At 39.2% G+C, this 16,093-nt stretch overlaps 1 protein-coding gene across 2 annotated transcripts in view; it reads right to left on the reverse strand.

Moving 5' to 3' along the window:
- Positions 1 to 16,093, reverse strand: part of STK33 (serine/threonine kinase 33) — a 155,947-nt gene that overhangs the window by 33,845 nt on the left and 106,009 nt on the right. For both annotated transcript variants that reach the window (XM_040630753.1, XM_040630752.1), the window contains exons 10-11: positions 12,101 to 12,213; positions 11,577 to 11,662 (exon numbers count right to left, since the gene is read on the reverse strand). In XM_040630753.1, coding sequence (XP_040486687.1) covers positions 11,577 to 11,662; positions 12,101 to 12,213 — 199 coding nt within the window. The remainder of the gene's footprint in view (positions 1 to 11,576; positions 11,663 to 12,100; positions 12,214 to 16,093) is intronic.

A 16,093-nucleotide genomic window follows, 5' to 3' on the forward strand; every position in this document is an offset into this window, starting at 1 on the left:
TTTGGTATCGGTTGAGACCCGTTTTGTGACCCAGTATATGGTCTATTCTGGAGAAAGTTCCATGTGTATTCGAAAAGAATGAGTACTCTGTTGTTCTGGGGTGTAGTGTTCTGTATATATCTATGAGGTCCATCTGGTCTAGTATATCATTCAAAGCTCTTGTTTCTTTGTTGATTTTCTTTTTTTTATAGTAATATTTTTTATTATATTATGTTAGTCACCATACAGTACATCCCTGGTTTTTGATGTAAAGTTCGATGATTCATTAGTTGCGTATAAAATCCAGTGCACCATGCAATACGTGCCCTCCTTACTACCCATCACCATCCTATCCAAACCTTTTTTTTTTAATCAAAGTAAATATTTACTTAGAATGAGAGAAGCAATACAATGGCATCCAGTTAAAATTTTAAAAAGCTGACAAATAACAGCTATTTAAAATATAAAATATTTTAACTGCCTGAACCACTCCTTTTTTCCTGTATCTTTGTTGATTTTCTGCTTAGGTGATCTGTCTGTTGAGAGGTGGAGTGTTGAGGTCCCCTACTATTAACGATATTATCTTATATGTCTCTTTACTCTGGTTAAGAGTTGGCTTGTATCTAGCTGTGCTCCCTGTTGGGGGCATAGATATTTATAATTTTCATATCCACTTGTTGGATACATCCTTTAAGAATAATAAATAGTGTCCTTCTGTATCTCTAACTACAGTCATTAGTTTAAAATCTAATCTGTCTGATATGTGATGCTACCTAGCTTTTTTGAGGTCCATTGGCATGAAAAATGATTTTCCATCCCTTCATTTTCAGTCTGGATGTATCTTTAGGTTCAAAATGAGTCTCTTGTAGACAGCAAATGGATGGGTCATGTCTTTTATTCAATATGCAACCCTGTGGCATTTATGGGAGCATTTAGGAGCAAAATACGTATAATCGATTCAAAGGCACAACATTATATTATGTTAGTCACCATACAGTACATCCCTGGTTTTTGATGTAAAGTTCGATGATTCATTAGTTGCGTATAAAATCCAGTGCACCATGCAATACGTGCCCTCCTTACTACCCATCACCATCCTATCCAAACCTTTTTTTTTTAATCAAAGTAAATATTTACTTAGAATGAGAGAAGCAATACAATGGCATCCAGTTAAAATTTTAAAAAGCTGACAAATAACAGCTATTTAAAAAATCCATAAAATATTTTAACTGCCTGAACCACTCCTATTTTTTCCTGTATCTTTGTTGATTTTCTGCTTAGGTGATCTGTCTGTTGCTGAGAGTGGAGTGTTGAGGTCCCCTACTATTAACGTATTATTATCTATATGTCTCTTTACTCTGGTTAAGAGTTGGCTTGTGTATCTAGCTGCTCCCCTGTTGGGGGCATAGATATTTATAATTTTCATATCCACTTGTTGGATACATCCTTTAAGAATAATATAGTGTCCTTCTGTATCTCTAACTACAGTCATTAGTTTAAAATCTAATCTGTCTGATATGTGAATTGCTACCCCAGCTTTCTTTTGAGGTCCATTGGCATGAAAAATGATTTTCCATCCCTTCATTTTCAGTCTGGATGTATCTTTAGGTTCAAAATGAGTCTCTTGTAGACAGCAAATGGATGGGTCATGTCTTTTTATCCAATATGCAACCCTGTGGCATTTTATGGGAGCATTTAGGCCATTCACATTGAGAGTGATTATTGAGAGATATGATTTTAATGATGTCATGTTGCCTGTGAAGTCTTTGTTTCTATAGATTGTAAATTTCTGTTCTGTATCACTCTTGGGGTCTTCTTACTTTTATAGAACCCCCTCTTAATGTCTCATGTAGGGCTGGTTTGGTGGTTAGGAATTCCTTCAGTTCCTGCAGGTCTTGGAAGGTCCTTATCTCTCCATCAATTCTGAATGACAGCCTTGCTGGGTAAAGGGTCCTTGGCGCATGTTCTTCTCAGTTAGAGATACCCTGCCAACCCTTCCCGGCCTGCCAGGTCTCTGTAGACAGGTCTGACGTTATTCTGATATTCTTCCCTCTGTACGTAAGGATTTCTTCCCCCTGGCCACTTTCAATACTGTATCCTTGGATCTAATATTTGCAAATTGAACTATGATGTGACGTGGTGTAGGCCTGTTCTCATTGACCTTGGGAGGGGTTCTCTCTGCCTCTTGGACACGAATGCTTGTTTCCTTTGCCAGATTAGGGACATTCTCAGCTACAATTTGTTCAAATATCTCTTCTAGACCTCTCTCTTTCTCCACCCGCTCGGGGATGCGGATGATTCTGACATTGGAACGTTTCATTGAGTCAGTAATCTCCCTTAATCTACATTCTTGAGATTGGATTTTTTTTAAGCCAAGTTTCTGTTTTAACTTCCTCTTTTACCATCCCATCCTCCAATTCACTAATTTGTTCTTCTGCCTCATTTACCCTGGCCGTCAGGGCGTCTAGTTTAGACTGCATTTGATTCATAGCATTTTTAATTTCTGCCAGACTCGCTCTCATTTCTGCCCTTAGAGATTCTATATTCTTGTTAATATTTTCGTTAATATTTTTTTCAAGCCTACTCATCATCTTGACCATTGTTACTCTGAACTCCATTTCTGACAATTTGGTTATATCCATATCCATCAGTTCTATGGCAGAGGCCACAGTCTCTGTCTCCTTTCTTTGCTGAGGGTTTCTCCTCCTCGTCATTTTGACGAGGAGAGGTTGTGGGGATGCCCAGAACCCAAATTATTGACCAGGACCCAGGCAGTGTGCACTTGTTTTATAGGGACCTTAGGGATGAGGGCTTCTTGATTTTTCAGCCTGCCTTCTGGGGGAGGGGCCTGCTGCGCTGATATTCAGGAAACCCTGTTTGGGTAGAGTCTCCGTGTCCCCTGCGAGGGGGGATGGGGATGGGCACAATGTGAGCCGGTATTTCCAGGCTTTTGTTCTCTGGCGGCTTTCCCTGGCAGTTTGCTGTGACTCTTCTGAGAGTCAGAGCAGCAGTGGCCGAATCCCAGCCTCTGTCTCAGAACAGAGAGATCACAGTCTGCTCTCCACTGAGCTCTCCTGGCCACTTTAACTCTGTTTCCATCAGTGCTGCTAAAAACCCTGCAGTGTTCCGGGATGTGTGCCCCACAGCCGGTGTCCCAGCCCTCACTTCCAGGGCCCGCACATCTCTGTCCTTTGTGCTTCTAACACCGCCAGCCGCCGCCCCCACCCCCTTCCCACGTGCGCTCCCGAGCTCCCGGTTTCAGTCTAGATCGAGTGTACGCTCCGGAGCTCCAGCCCTCAGTCTGGTGGCTCGAGCTCCTGGCTCACGGTCTCAGTCTGCTCTCTCTCAGGTGCCGGTCCGCGAGTCCGCCCGCTCCCCCGTGCAGGTGGCTACCGCTTCCCGGCGCCCGAACGCGGTGGCTCCCTCCCCCTTCCATTTATCTTCTGATATCTGTGCGAGGTTTCAAATGAACATCTCCTGTTCATACTCAGTGCTGGAGATGTTCATTTGTAGAGATCCAGATGTATCTTCCTGTGTGTCAGGCTGATTCCGTGGGAGTTCAGGATGGTCTGGTAGAACCAGTTCGATTCAGGGGACCAGCTGAAGAAGGGGTCCCCTACTCCTCCACCATCTTTTTTTTCCTCCTGTCAATGTGATCCTTGTTCTTTTTTTTTTTTTTTTATGTTTTGCTATTTCTTTCTGGGAGCTTTTAGAGTTTTTCCCCTTGTTTTTGATGTTCTTAAATTTCATTATGCCTCTTTCATCAGTTTTTCCTCATCTTTCCTATTTAGTATTCTATCATCTGTTGAAAGCAGAAGTCTTTCTTCTTTAATTCTGATTATTTTACCTCTATTATTTTTTTAAAGATTTTCTCCTCCCCTTTTTTACTTTTCAGTCTCAAATTCCTATTATAGGAATTTGGGCACTTTTAACTCCATGTATCTTAACCTTTTTTTTTCTTTTTTTTTTTTAATATATTTTCAATTTGTTTATCTTCCTGTTTCCTTCTGTAAAGTTCCCTAATCTGATTGCCTAGTTTTTAAATTCATTCTTCAGCTGCACCCATTTCACTTCTTTACCCTATATAGTTGCATTCTATATTTCAACTATTATACTTAAATGGTTCTACTTGGTTCTGTTTTATTATTTCATATCCTTGCTCCATATTATTAACATCTTCCCTTATCTGTTTTAGTATACTCACTTTGCTGACTTTCAAATTTTGGACTGTCTATCCTAAACTCTCCTAATGGTGTCTGAAACTTGGCCTGTGATCTCATCTTCCCCAGGGAGTACTGGCTCCTTGGGAGGACAGGGCATTGTTCTAAGGTCAGATCCAGGCCCTCAGCCCAGGAGCTCAAGGAAGAGTAAGGGGTAAGAACCTTAGGCACCAGAAACCTGCCCCATCCAAGCTACTCCACAGTCTAGGGTTTCATCCTTATCAACCTTCTCCCAGGAGAAACAACCTTTGCAGGAGGAACTCCTAAAAGCACAACCTGCCAGTCTTAGCATTTGGAGTTCAACAAGTCAATGCCAAAAACCAGTCAATTCCCACCCATTTTCCTTAGCTTCTCACTCAAAACAGGGCTTCAGTGCTGCTTGGATTTTATTTCTTCAGACCCCTGTGAAGGGATAGGCATCAATGTCCCAAGGCAAAGGAAGACAAGCAAAAGGGGAACTTGGGTTTTTTTGTCTTCCTATTTTAACATCCTGTCCTGGCTCTGGGCTGTCACCGCACCTGCCATACACACCAACTCAAAACAAATCCTTCATCTTCCCAAGGGCTTCTCATGCTGTTCTCTGAATCCTGGTATCCTGAGGTTTTTCTCTAAAGTTATTCTAGGTTTAATCTTCAGAGAAGATGCAGTAATCTGTGCTAATTCAGCATCTTGGCAGGAACGAGAACCTTCTCTAGCAGGCCTTTCCCTGCGTGGATTTTGACAGTTTACTCAAACAGATTTAAAGAACTGAGTGACATTGTTATGTCAAAACTCCTTCCATTCCCATCTACTTATTTACGTAAGGTTCTTGGTACCTACATCTTTAAAAACTAAAACAACAATACAACTGATGCTGAATGCTGTCTTTTTCTAACAATAAGTAATATTCAATCTTCGATGAATAAAGTATTTGGGGTGGGGAAATGCAGGCCTATCCGTCCACTAGAGAGAGGCATTTCCAATATAATTGTACTTGTGACGCTTAATAATTATAACAAATTATAATTATGTTCTCTTGATTAATTATGTACTAATAATCATAATGGTAAGTCATTATTAAGTAATTTTTAAACATTTAGAACCTTAAAATCACAGGAAATAAAAACAAGAAATTAAATATGTATTTGAACCTTTTTTTTTTTTTGCAAAATGAGACAAATGATAGGATGATCAATAAAAACCTTTCAAGCAAAAATATATATCAGGATAAAATTCTGAGAAAGAAGTGGAATAGAAGCAGAAATTCAAAGAAAAGAATGAATAACCTATAGTTCCTGTTAAAGAAGAAATTGCTCACAAATTTTTACAAATGGATAAGATGAATGTCCTATTCATGTAAAAACAATATTAGTTTTATTTTTAATTATCCATATTAAGGAAATTATAACCTTTGCAAGTAATTAAATTTAGGGTGAAAATTTTTTAAGATCTACCTAAAGATATCTTAGGAGATTCACCATTTTTTCAATATTCTTTTTGGAATTACTCAAGCATAAAAATTTGAATATACCGTTCCAAAATACATCTCACTCTTTTTTTCTAATCTACAAAACCAGCAATTCTTCTAGGTTTTCTTTTTGTCTTAAACTGCTTTCCCAGTCACTTGAAAAACAGTTTTGATTCCTTGTACTCCTTTATCTAACATTTCTACTTAGTTGAAAAATTGTTGATTCTCTTCCTAACTTCTGATTTTCTCCTTCCTTTCTGTTCCACTCTCTTTGCCGAGTTCCAATCTTCATCATCTCACCCAAGCCCTATTTCAGTGCTCCAACTTCTTTTTTTTTTTAAATATTTATTTTTTTACTTGAGAGAGAGACAGAGACAGAGAGTGTGCGGGCGGGGTGAGGGCAGAGGGAGAGGGAGTGAGGGAGAATCGCAAGCAGACTCTCCGCTGAGTGTGGAGCCCAACTCCGGGCTCAATCCCACAACCCTGAGATCATGACCTGAGCTGAAATTAAGAGTCAGATGCTCAACTGACTGAGCCACCCAGGTGCCCCAGTTCTCTAGCCTCTGCTTGCCACCAAGCAAGCCACGCCACACACGCTGTTGTCAGATTATTCTTCCTGAAGTTCTGTCTGTCTTGCCAGCAGTACTTCTACCAGCACACTAACTGATGGAGCTGACCTGTGAGGAGTCTCAGACACTTGCTACTTGTCCCCAACCGCTCCAGTGCCTGTCCTGTTTCCATTGAGGGCCTGACTAGTACCTTACTATCTCTCCATCAAGATCCTGCTTCTGCCCTTTAGCCATGATCTGTCTGTAAGGCTCCCTCAAGACCTTCAACTCAAATTTATTCCTAGGGCTTTTCCAGCTTCTTCTCTCAGGCAAGACACTCCATTAGAATAGGTGTTCTCTCCTCAGAATCTAGCCCACAGACCTCATCCAAGTCCACCCAAATCACCCTATAAGGGTCAGAGGGACAAAGGAGAAACTCTCATAGGTTCGGCTCTGAACAGGGTCCTTCTAGTAGCAACCTACTGTCAAACAAGCTGAATATGAAGTCCCCTCCAGATAAGTCAAGGTCTAGAGTAAAACAGTTCTAACCTGCCTTTACAGCGTAATTGTCTACTACTTCCCTACATGTCTTCTATGGTTCTAGAAAAACAGAATTACTAATATATTTCATGTGCTCTGAATATACTGCATATTTTTTTCTCTATATATATTTGTAAAGTTCTTCCTATCTGGAATTCCCATCCTTCTTACCAGGACTATCACACTAACTTCTACTTTTACCCGTTCTCTTAGAGCCAGGTCACATATTACCTTCACTTTAAGTAGTTTTCGTAATCCCCTAAAGGGAATGATAGCTCTCTTCTTGAAAACCTAGTACCACTACTACATTATATAGTACCACGTTACATGGCACTATATCGTACATTGTATCACACTGTATTATATAGTATTAGGTAGCACATTATATATAAATATATAAAATATATATTATCTTTATAGAACATGTCATTGTATACTTATATATAACATATAGTATATTTTATGTATTATTTATGTTTATATATACACACATATTATTATATACTCATTCGCTGCCTGTGTTTTATTTTAAACCCTCTACTAGGCTGTGGGCAACCTGTGGGCAGGGGCTGTGCCACACTCATCCCTGTGTCCTCCACAGCACACAGTAGTTATGCAATAAATATTTACTGAATTATTAACTATCTACCTATCATTGGATATTGAATAAATCTCCAGGTTCCTGCTTCATGAACTTCTTTGTAATATAATTTTTATAGAAACCTTCATTAAATGCGGCCTCGACATATTCATACATATAAGATAATTCACAACTTAAGAATAACTAAATATAGTAAAATAAAGATAAGAGTTTTGACATATTTAGGATGCAAATATAGAGTTGGAAAAAATTCCCAACAATTAGGTATCAGAAAAGTTTCGTTCTCTTATGTAGAGTGTATACGTTAAGGCTAACGGTCAAAAGCTAATGACAAAAACCTGGATAATAACTTGTAAATTAATGAAGAAAGGCCTTATTCATACACTAGGAAAGACCATTCTGAGATTAGACCCCACACCTTGATGACAAGTGCCTTCACCAAATGTGACCGTAAAAAAAAGTACATTGTACTTTGTGGTAAATTACTTAAGGGGAGAAATTGCATTTTATTTGTCTTTGGACCCCTATAGTGCCTGATGGGTTAAAGCCCAAAGATACTTGTTAAAATCAATAAAGACATTTAACTGACATCTGTCCCATTAAAATAAGCCACCTTGTAAGACTGACGCACTACAACAACAAAGTCCTTCATTTCGAAGAGTGTACACTGTTCTCTACCATCTATGACAGCAAGTTACAACTTCTTAGCCTGGGATTCAAGTCCTCTCACAATTCTCTTTCCTTCTTTAAAAGTTCGTTTCCCACTTTTTCCTTCAAGCATTTTCTCTGCCAGTCAGATTGAACTTCCTGATTTTACACTTGCTTGCCTCTGTACCTCTGGTCATTTGGCAATTTCTTACATCATTTATCATTTTCTTCCATGATTGTATCTTATACATAGCTTGTCTCTCTTAACAGGTTATAAGTTCCTTATATCAGAGAACATATCCTATATATCTTTAATGATATTTTATTTATTACGTAGCATAACATGGTAGACACACACACAAACACAAAATCTGTCAAAGGAATTATTGAATGTATGAATAGAACCAAAAGAACTCAAATCTGGACACTACTTTATGACAAGCCATAGAAGAAAAATGTTTCCTTAATTTACAGCTGGGTTCTTAACTATAAGGGGGCATTAAAAATACCTGGGAAACTTGTTAAACATGCAAATTCTTGGTGTTAGTTGTCATAAGGGGACTTGAAGGAATACCAAGAAGCAACTGTAATTGCCTAAGAAGATGGAATAAACTCTCGAGCCACTGTTGAGGGGAAAGAGGACAGAAAGGAAGAAACAGACCCGCGAGGATCACAGGAACACTCCAGGCCACGGGAGTCATCATCAAACTCTTCCTTTGTAGGAAAGTCATTTCTTAGCTGGTTTTCCTCACATCTAATCTTTGACTTTTGAAATCAGGATGACAAATGTGTTTATTTTAAGTTACGTTCACTTAAATGTACATAGAGGAACTATGACTATTCTTCTCAGAACATTCTGCAGAGATATACCATATTTCAAAACGCACAATACATAGGCTGAACCATAAAAACTTTTTATCCAATAAAGCTCTTTGAAAAAAATGTCACTACATGTTAGATATTGCAAAGGATAAGCTCTGGTTATAAAGCAGCCAGGTACTGAGAGAAGTAATGTATTCTTTTTAGATTATTTCAAACAGAGGATATGAATTACAGGAAGACTTCAAGTGGTTAAGAAGAAAAGAGTTTTGCCTTTCAGAAGTTTATCAAATGCCAGTATTCTAAACTTCCTACACTGAACTCCTTGGGGTAGTCTGATATAGTACACGCTATCTGTCACTTCTCTATCCATTTGGCAAAGACTACATAGAGACAAATGTTACAGAGGCTCAAAAATGGAGACTTCTGGAAAAATGACCAAAGCCAGAAATAAAGCTGTACTAATTAGAAAACAAATAATTAAATGGCCAAACCCGAATGTTATGTGATGCTGAAAAGAGATAGATTTCTCAGGCACACCATCTGTTTTACAGTTTTTGATTTTGCTGTACTATAAACCTCAGAACGGTTTTGCAATGATCTAGCTGCTAGCTCATTTGCACAATTACTTTAGGCCAGAAATGCTGATTGCACAGAATCATTTCAGAGATCAACACAGTCACAGAAGAGGGCAGATATAACCCAGCTTTCAGTGAAGACTGGTTTTTTAGCTCTTGAAGGAAAAAATATTATTTAAAAAAATGATTAGAAATTGCAAAGGAAAACTAGAGAGTTGAAAAAAAGGGTGATATCACTATAAGTTTCTGATATGTATCTGAACTTACCTGGGCCCACAGGGTCACCATCAACCCTTCTGTTGGCCAGTCTAATGGAAACTCCTCATCTCGTCTTGACCTCTCAGCAGCATTTATCCGGGAGCTGACTTGCTCTTACTTTCTCCAACATTCTTCTCACCTAACTTCACTGGCACCACTCTCCCGATTTTCTTCTCTCCACATCAGCCATCCCTTCTCAGCCCCCATGGCTGGCTTCTCCTCTTCTGGATGTTGTAGTGTCCAATGGCAGGTGCTGGGGCCTCTTCTCCTTTCTGTCTGTGTTTTCTTCCTAATTTATCTCTTCAGCCTAATGACTTTACATGGCATCTATACGCTCGTGATTCCCAAATCTGTATCTCCAGCTCGGACTTCCCCAGTTCCAGACTCATATATTCGATTATCTATTTAATATCCCCACTTGGATGCCACATAGGCATCTCGGACTTTGCATGTCTAGTATGGAACTCTTGATCCACCAGCACCCCCCCAGAAAAAAAGCTATTTTTCCACAGTGTTCCACATCTCGGTAAATGGCACCGCCATGGCCCCACCAGCTATTACAGCAAAATCTGGAAGTCATCCTTGATTCCTCCCTTACCCTCGTTCCTCATCTAAGCCACCACCAAGTCCTGTCAACTATACCTAAAAACATACTGCATTTATTTCTCTCCAGCTCTGTTGCTACCACCCTGACCAAGCCACCATCATTTTGCAACAATGCCACTGCAGTGTAAGCATATCAGGTATCTCCAGTATCTAGCACAGTGTCTACCAAACAAGAGATGTACAATAATTTTTTCATAGATGAATACTGCTTAGCAGTAGTTCCTATGTGTCTTTAGAAATCTCCAATCTCAGTTCTTGGATATTTTCTGAAATACCTATAGATTTATTCATTTATTGACTCATTCATTCATTCAGCAATCATTTATTGAGCATAGATTAATTAGGATTAGGCTCAATAACATATTTGACAGTGTGTTAAAGATGGCAGAAGTTTGTTTCCTGCTCCTATGAAAAAGCCTGGAGGTCAAGGGCTGGCATGGCGGCTCTGAGCTAAGAGCCCTGCTTCCTTGCATCTTGTTGCTCTGCCAACCTCAGTTTCTGGATTCCACTTCATGGTCTAATATTGCTAGCCAAACTCCAGCCATCACATCTGTATTCCATTCACCAGGAAAGAAGATACGCCTGAGGAATGCCATACGCCCTCCATTTAAGGGCACTTCCCCAAGATTGCTTCTACTTCCGCCATCATGATAACTAACAAAAACTGGGGATAACCAGCAATGAAGACTAGATAGCAATGTTTCCAGCTACAAGTGAGGATCCTCGTTAGCAGAGAACAAGAAGAGGATGAATATTGAGAGGTAAGTAGCAGCTTCCTCCAAGGTTCTGTTGTGACCAGGTCATGTTCTAGTGCAGGAAGACACAGGGTCTACGCAGAAGGCAGTTAGTCTGATGGGGGGAAGAGTATGTAAACGAGTAATTACTCAAGGTTTCAGGCCAGGTAAGAGCCACTCTTAGAAGATCTTGGTTTTTCTAAGCCCCTGAAGAGTCCTTGCATCCAAAGAGTTGAAAGAGAAGTGGACGGTTCCAAGGCTTTACATCACTTAACTATACAGACTGCTTCAATATTACAGTTTTCATGATGGCATTTCTCAGCTCTCTTCTACCAGACTTGATACCGTCATGGCTTGGAGCAAAGCAGAGTTCACTTAAACCTCTATAAACATATATAAACAACTCGGGTAATAGTTTTAATAGTTTGAAAATACCCATTTCAGAAATGTCTTAAGATTCAATAATTTTTTTAACTTGTCAGAAGGTGAAGATAATTGACTGTTTTAAGACTATATATAAACTACAAGATCAAATTAAAAAAAAAAAAAGCAATGGTAGCTTGTCAAAAAGAAAAAAAGAAGTAGTCTTGTAACTTACTGTTATCCACTGGTTATCTAGTAGTTCCTTAGCTGTGATTCTGTGAGCAGGATCTACCTTCATAAGCTGTTTCAAAACACTTTTAGCTGCAAATAAGGAAAAATCCTGAAAAATCTTAACTACAATTAATACCATACATTTTCTAGTTTGTTTCAGATTAGGTCTATATAACATGAGGGGAAGATTCCGATTATAAAATAAATATCATCAGAATAAATGGATAATAAATAAAGTTTTGGGCCTACAGTGAGGTTTTATGGCCTGGATTTGCTGGTGTATGGTCTACAGTAAAAATGGGCTAGATGGTCAGCAATTTCCTCTTCAATTTTTATTACGTAATTTCTGTTTTTGTTGGAAGTTTTGACTACAGCAATCATGGTGAAGAGATCACTGTTTCCACAAGTAAATAGTGTTATTTCTACAAGAAATTTAATGACAAAACAGAGATTGAGAGTATTTGAATTATTGGCCAAGTTTCTTATTATGTAATTTGCTTTAGTAAATAATGACAGATCTATACTTACCACGATCACTTACGGACTCCCAGACTGGATCTTCAAAACGTAGTTCTCCCTTTCTTATTAGCTCAAAAAGCTTCTCTTCTGAGCTTGCCAAAAAGGGTGGTTCCCCACATAATCTACAACACAGGCAATCACTCTGTTTAGATTTTTTTAAATAATCAAAACGAGGCTATCAAAAATTAAGTTTCCATAGAACTTGGAAGTACTGGTGCTTCAAATTTAAGTAAAGAATAGATAGAGGTGGGTATCTCTCTCTGGATGTAGAAACGGGAGCAAAGGAAGTTTTGCAAGATCAGTGATAGGACCTTATATACACTGAAATCTCCAGAGAAGCACATGAGCCCAAGGTCTTCCAAATGGGGAAAACTAAGCTTCAATAGGACCAAACTACAAGCAGGTGTGAGATTTTAAGTGCACAAATAATAGTGGAGATACACTTCAGTGTGAGCAAAGGTAAGGTAATGCTTAAGGTACATAATTCAAACGGGACTTAGAGGAAAATATACTGAGTTATCAGAGTCCAGTAAGCGTTTTCAGAATCGAATGACCATGTAAGGGCTTTATCCATGGTCAAATACTACACCAATGTTAGTAAGAATAAACCAAGGATAACCTTGGGTCTATAGGCTCTGAGTCAAAGCCAAAAATCCATTAAAAAGGTTACAACTCTTCAAAAATGGTATACCAAATGAAGATGGTCTGGATGAGGAAAATCCGATGATGATGATGATTTGACCTTTCAGTCTGGAATGAAAGCTGATCGTACGTAATGACCAACATCAGTAAAACCACCGGCAGTATGTATAAAGTAAACATGGGCTTGAGGCACATTCTGTAACACAGGGACTGTGTGTCTTCAGAATCTTGTAAAAGGAAGTATTGTATTGGAGCCCCTGGGTGGCTCAGTCGGTTAAGTCTCAGACTCTTCATTTCGGCTCAGGTCATGCATGATCTCAGGGTCATGAGATTGAGCCCCAAGCCCAGAGACAGCTCCACACTGAGTGTGGAGTCTGCTTGTCCCTCTCCCTCCCCCTCTGCCCCTCTCCCACTCCGTCCCTCCCCTCCCCACCTCGTGCACACCTGTGTGCACTCTCGCTCTAAAATAAATAAATAAATAAAATCTTTTTTTAAAAAAGGAAGTATTGTACTATATTTTACAAAGAAGCCTGTGCTTCAGTAACTAATCCAGTCCAAAACTACAAGAACTTGCTTAAAAGTCAAGTTCAATTCTTCACAGTACATTCTCAACAAATGTTAGCCACCATCTTTAGTATCAACCCAACAGCTGAGTAGAAGCCTGTAGCCAACAACTGGGTCTTCTCAATGACAGCCAGACAGAAGATGGACCTGGACTCATCACAGAGGCAACACTGTATGCCTGTTCTTCAACTCTCAGGATTATGTTTTTCCACTTTATTACTGAAAGAATAAAATGGCACAATGCCATTATGCTTCCCAAATGCTAGCCTATTATGTACCTAAGTATAATGATCTCTAAGTCTCCCAGCCGTTAGATTTTTACTGATTTTTCAAGTTCTATTTTTAAGTTCTTTTAAAATCTTTGCCATGAACATTTTCTGAATTAATCTAAGTTTGATAAATATTTCACATGACAATGAGGATGATGATGACAATTTCCTAGGGAAAAAAGCTGCTTTCGTCCTTGTAGTTTATCAACCTAGGCTGGAAAACAGAGCTTTTCATTTGCAATAGTTTCTTGTTAAGATATCAGTATTTATCAAATTGGTCTGCAATCTCTTATTTTAATGCTTTTTATTTCTCCAGCTCATTCTGACCCTCTTCTCTCTGATCCTATTTGCCTCACTAGTGTTTAGTTTTAAAATGCGATAAAAAAAAAAAGAAAGCCAGAAAAATGGTCTTAGGGACAATTACTATCTATTATAACAAGTACAGGCCGGCAAAAGTCCAGCTCATTGAGTCTGTTCACACCAGTGATATGCACATTCGCCAACTGCTGAGCCACTCCTGCACTGCCTGCCTAGCATGCCGCTATAGCTTAAGGGCCGTGTTTTAAAAATCCCACTTTCTTCTGTCCTTTGCAATTTTACTTACATAAAATGTATCTAATGGTTGGTCAATCAGCAGCATATGAAATTTTATGACAGCAATTTTCTGCACATCCAGAAAAGGGAATCCAAGACATGAAAAATGCCTCTTAAAGCCTTTCTATTATTTTCTGTTGCCTATGCCCCGGGAATCACAACAGCAGAGGAGAGTACCCGTGAAGAGTATTTATGTTAATTTCACCTTGAGAAAGTATCTTATCATTGTCCAATTAAGCAGAAATGAATCAGGGGTAACTGATAAACAAGAAAATAACCCCCCTGGAGAAGGTAACATGTTTGTGCCCTTGGTGAAAGAAATTATCTATAAGAACACGGGGCTCAGGCAAATTAATGAATAGGTGCTGATTAGCTAAGTGAGAGTCAACGGTAAGGGAAAAAGATGTCGTTGTGATGATATGCAGCCGCGCTCTGAAGCAGGAAAATTAAAGCTACATCTTTAAGAAGGAGAAAACACTTTAGATATGTACTACACCATCACTTTCTTTAACAACAAATTCAAACTGAGCAGGCAGCAGACACCCCATGAATTGTGTAATAATAGATTACATATATTATGTTTGACTTGTCTGGAAATTCTTACAAGTATAAAACACTAATTTAAAATAGTGATATTTTAAATTAAAAACTAAGGCTGATTTTTACAGTATGATTCTAATTAGCACAAAACAATGATCAAGAACTTTGTGACTACGTGTAAACTTTGTGCAATCTAAGCAGTGATGCGTGTTGACCATCTGACTTACAGCTACAATCGCATCTTCCAATTTCTACCGCCTGTGTATTCCATTTCACAGCACTGTGAAAATCTAACTACTGTGATGTCAATATTTAGAAATGGTCTGGAAGAGGTGGTGCACAGTGAAATCTTCAACGTGACCATAAAACTAATGTTGCATCAGCATAAAAATGTTCGTACTCACCACGAGGCAGAACAATGGCCACTAACTTTTCAGAACACCTCTTAGACAATTCGTTTTAATTCAATTTAACAAACATATGGAGCGCTGACTACATGCCTACTAATGTACCAGATACCAGGGATGCAAAGATGAATAACATAAGCTCTCTGTCTTTCATGGAATTTAGAGCAAGGAAAACAAAAACAGAAAAAACACACATACTCTAATAATTAAGTTACAATAGTACAATCTAGTTTTTTCAAGGGCTATGAGAACACAGGAAAGTGAACAATTCTATCTAATTCCCACATGTGCAAACTTTCCTGATGAAATATTATTGTTTTTCTTTCCGTGTGATTGTTTTGCATGCATTTTGGTATGTTGCTTTAAATCCTCTCTGGAGTGTGGGAATGTATATACATAGTGAATGCGGTAACTCTGCTGGGGTAGATAGGACTTAGGGAAACAGAAGGCGTTAATGTTTGAGCTGGAGGGCCCAGGAGAAAGCTTAGTAGAGAAGTAAACATTATAAGCAGAAGGAACTGCGTGAGCAAAGACCCAGAGACGTGTGATACGGGGTATGTGAATCATAAAGAATGGCCTAGAGTGGCTGCAGCATACTGCAGGCGCACGGGATATACACCTAGCCCAAGACTGGAAAGGCACGCTGGAGCAGGCCTTGGGAGACCTGCGTCATCCATGCTGGGAGGCTCTGACATTTTTCTGTAACAAGGGAGAATTATCAGAGGTTGTGAATCAGAAAGGCAGTACAGGGGCACCTGGGTGGCGCAGTCGTTAAGCGTCTGCCTTCGGCTCAGGGCGTGATCCCAGCGTTCTGGGATTGAGCCCCACATCAGGCTCCTCCTCTATGAGCCTGCTTCTTCCTCTCCCACTTCCCCGCCTGTGTTCCCTCTCTCGCTGGCTGTCTCTGTCAAATAAATAAATAAATAATATCTTTAAAAAAAAAAAAAAGAAAGAAAGGCAGTACAATCAGATTTGATGAACTGGGG

Source organism: Ursus maritimus, unplaced genomic scaffold (genome assembly GCF_017311325.1).
Source record: "Ursus maritimus isolate PB19 unplaced genomic scaffold, ASM1731132v1 scaffold_16, whole genome shotgun sequence".
Taxonomy (NCBI): domain Eukaryota; kingdom Metazoa; phylum Chordata; class Mammalia; order Carnivora; family Ursidae; genus Ursus; species Ursus maritimus.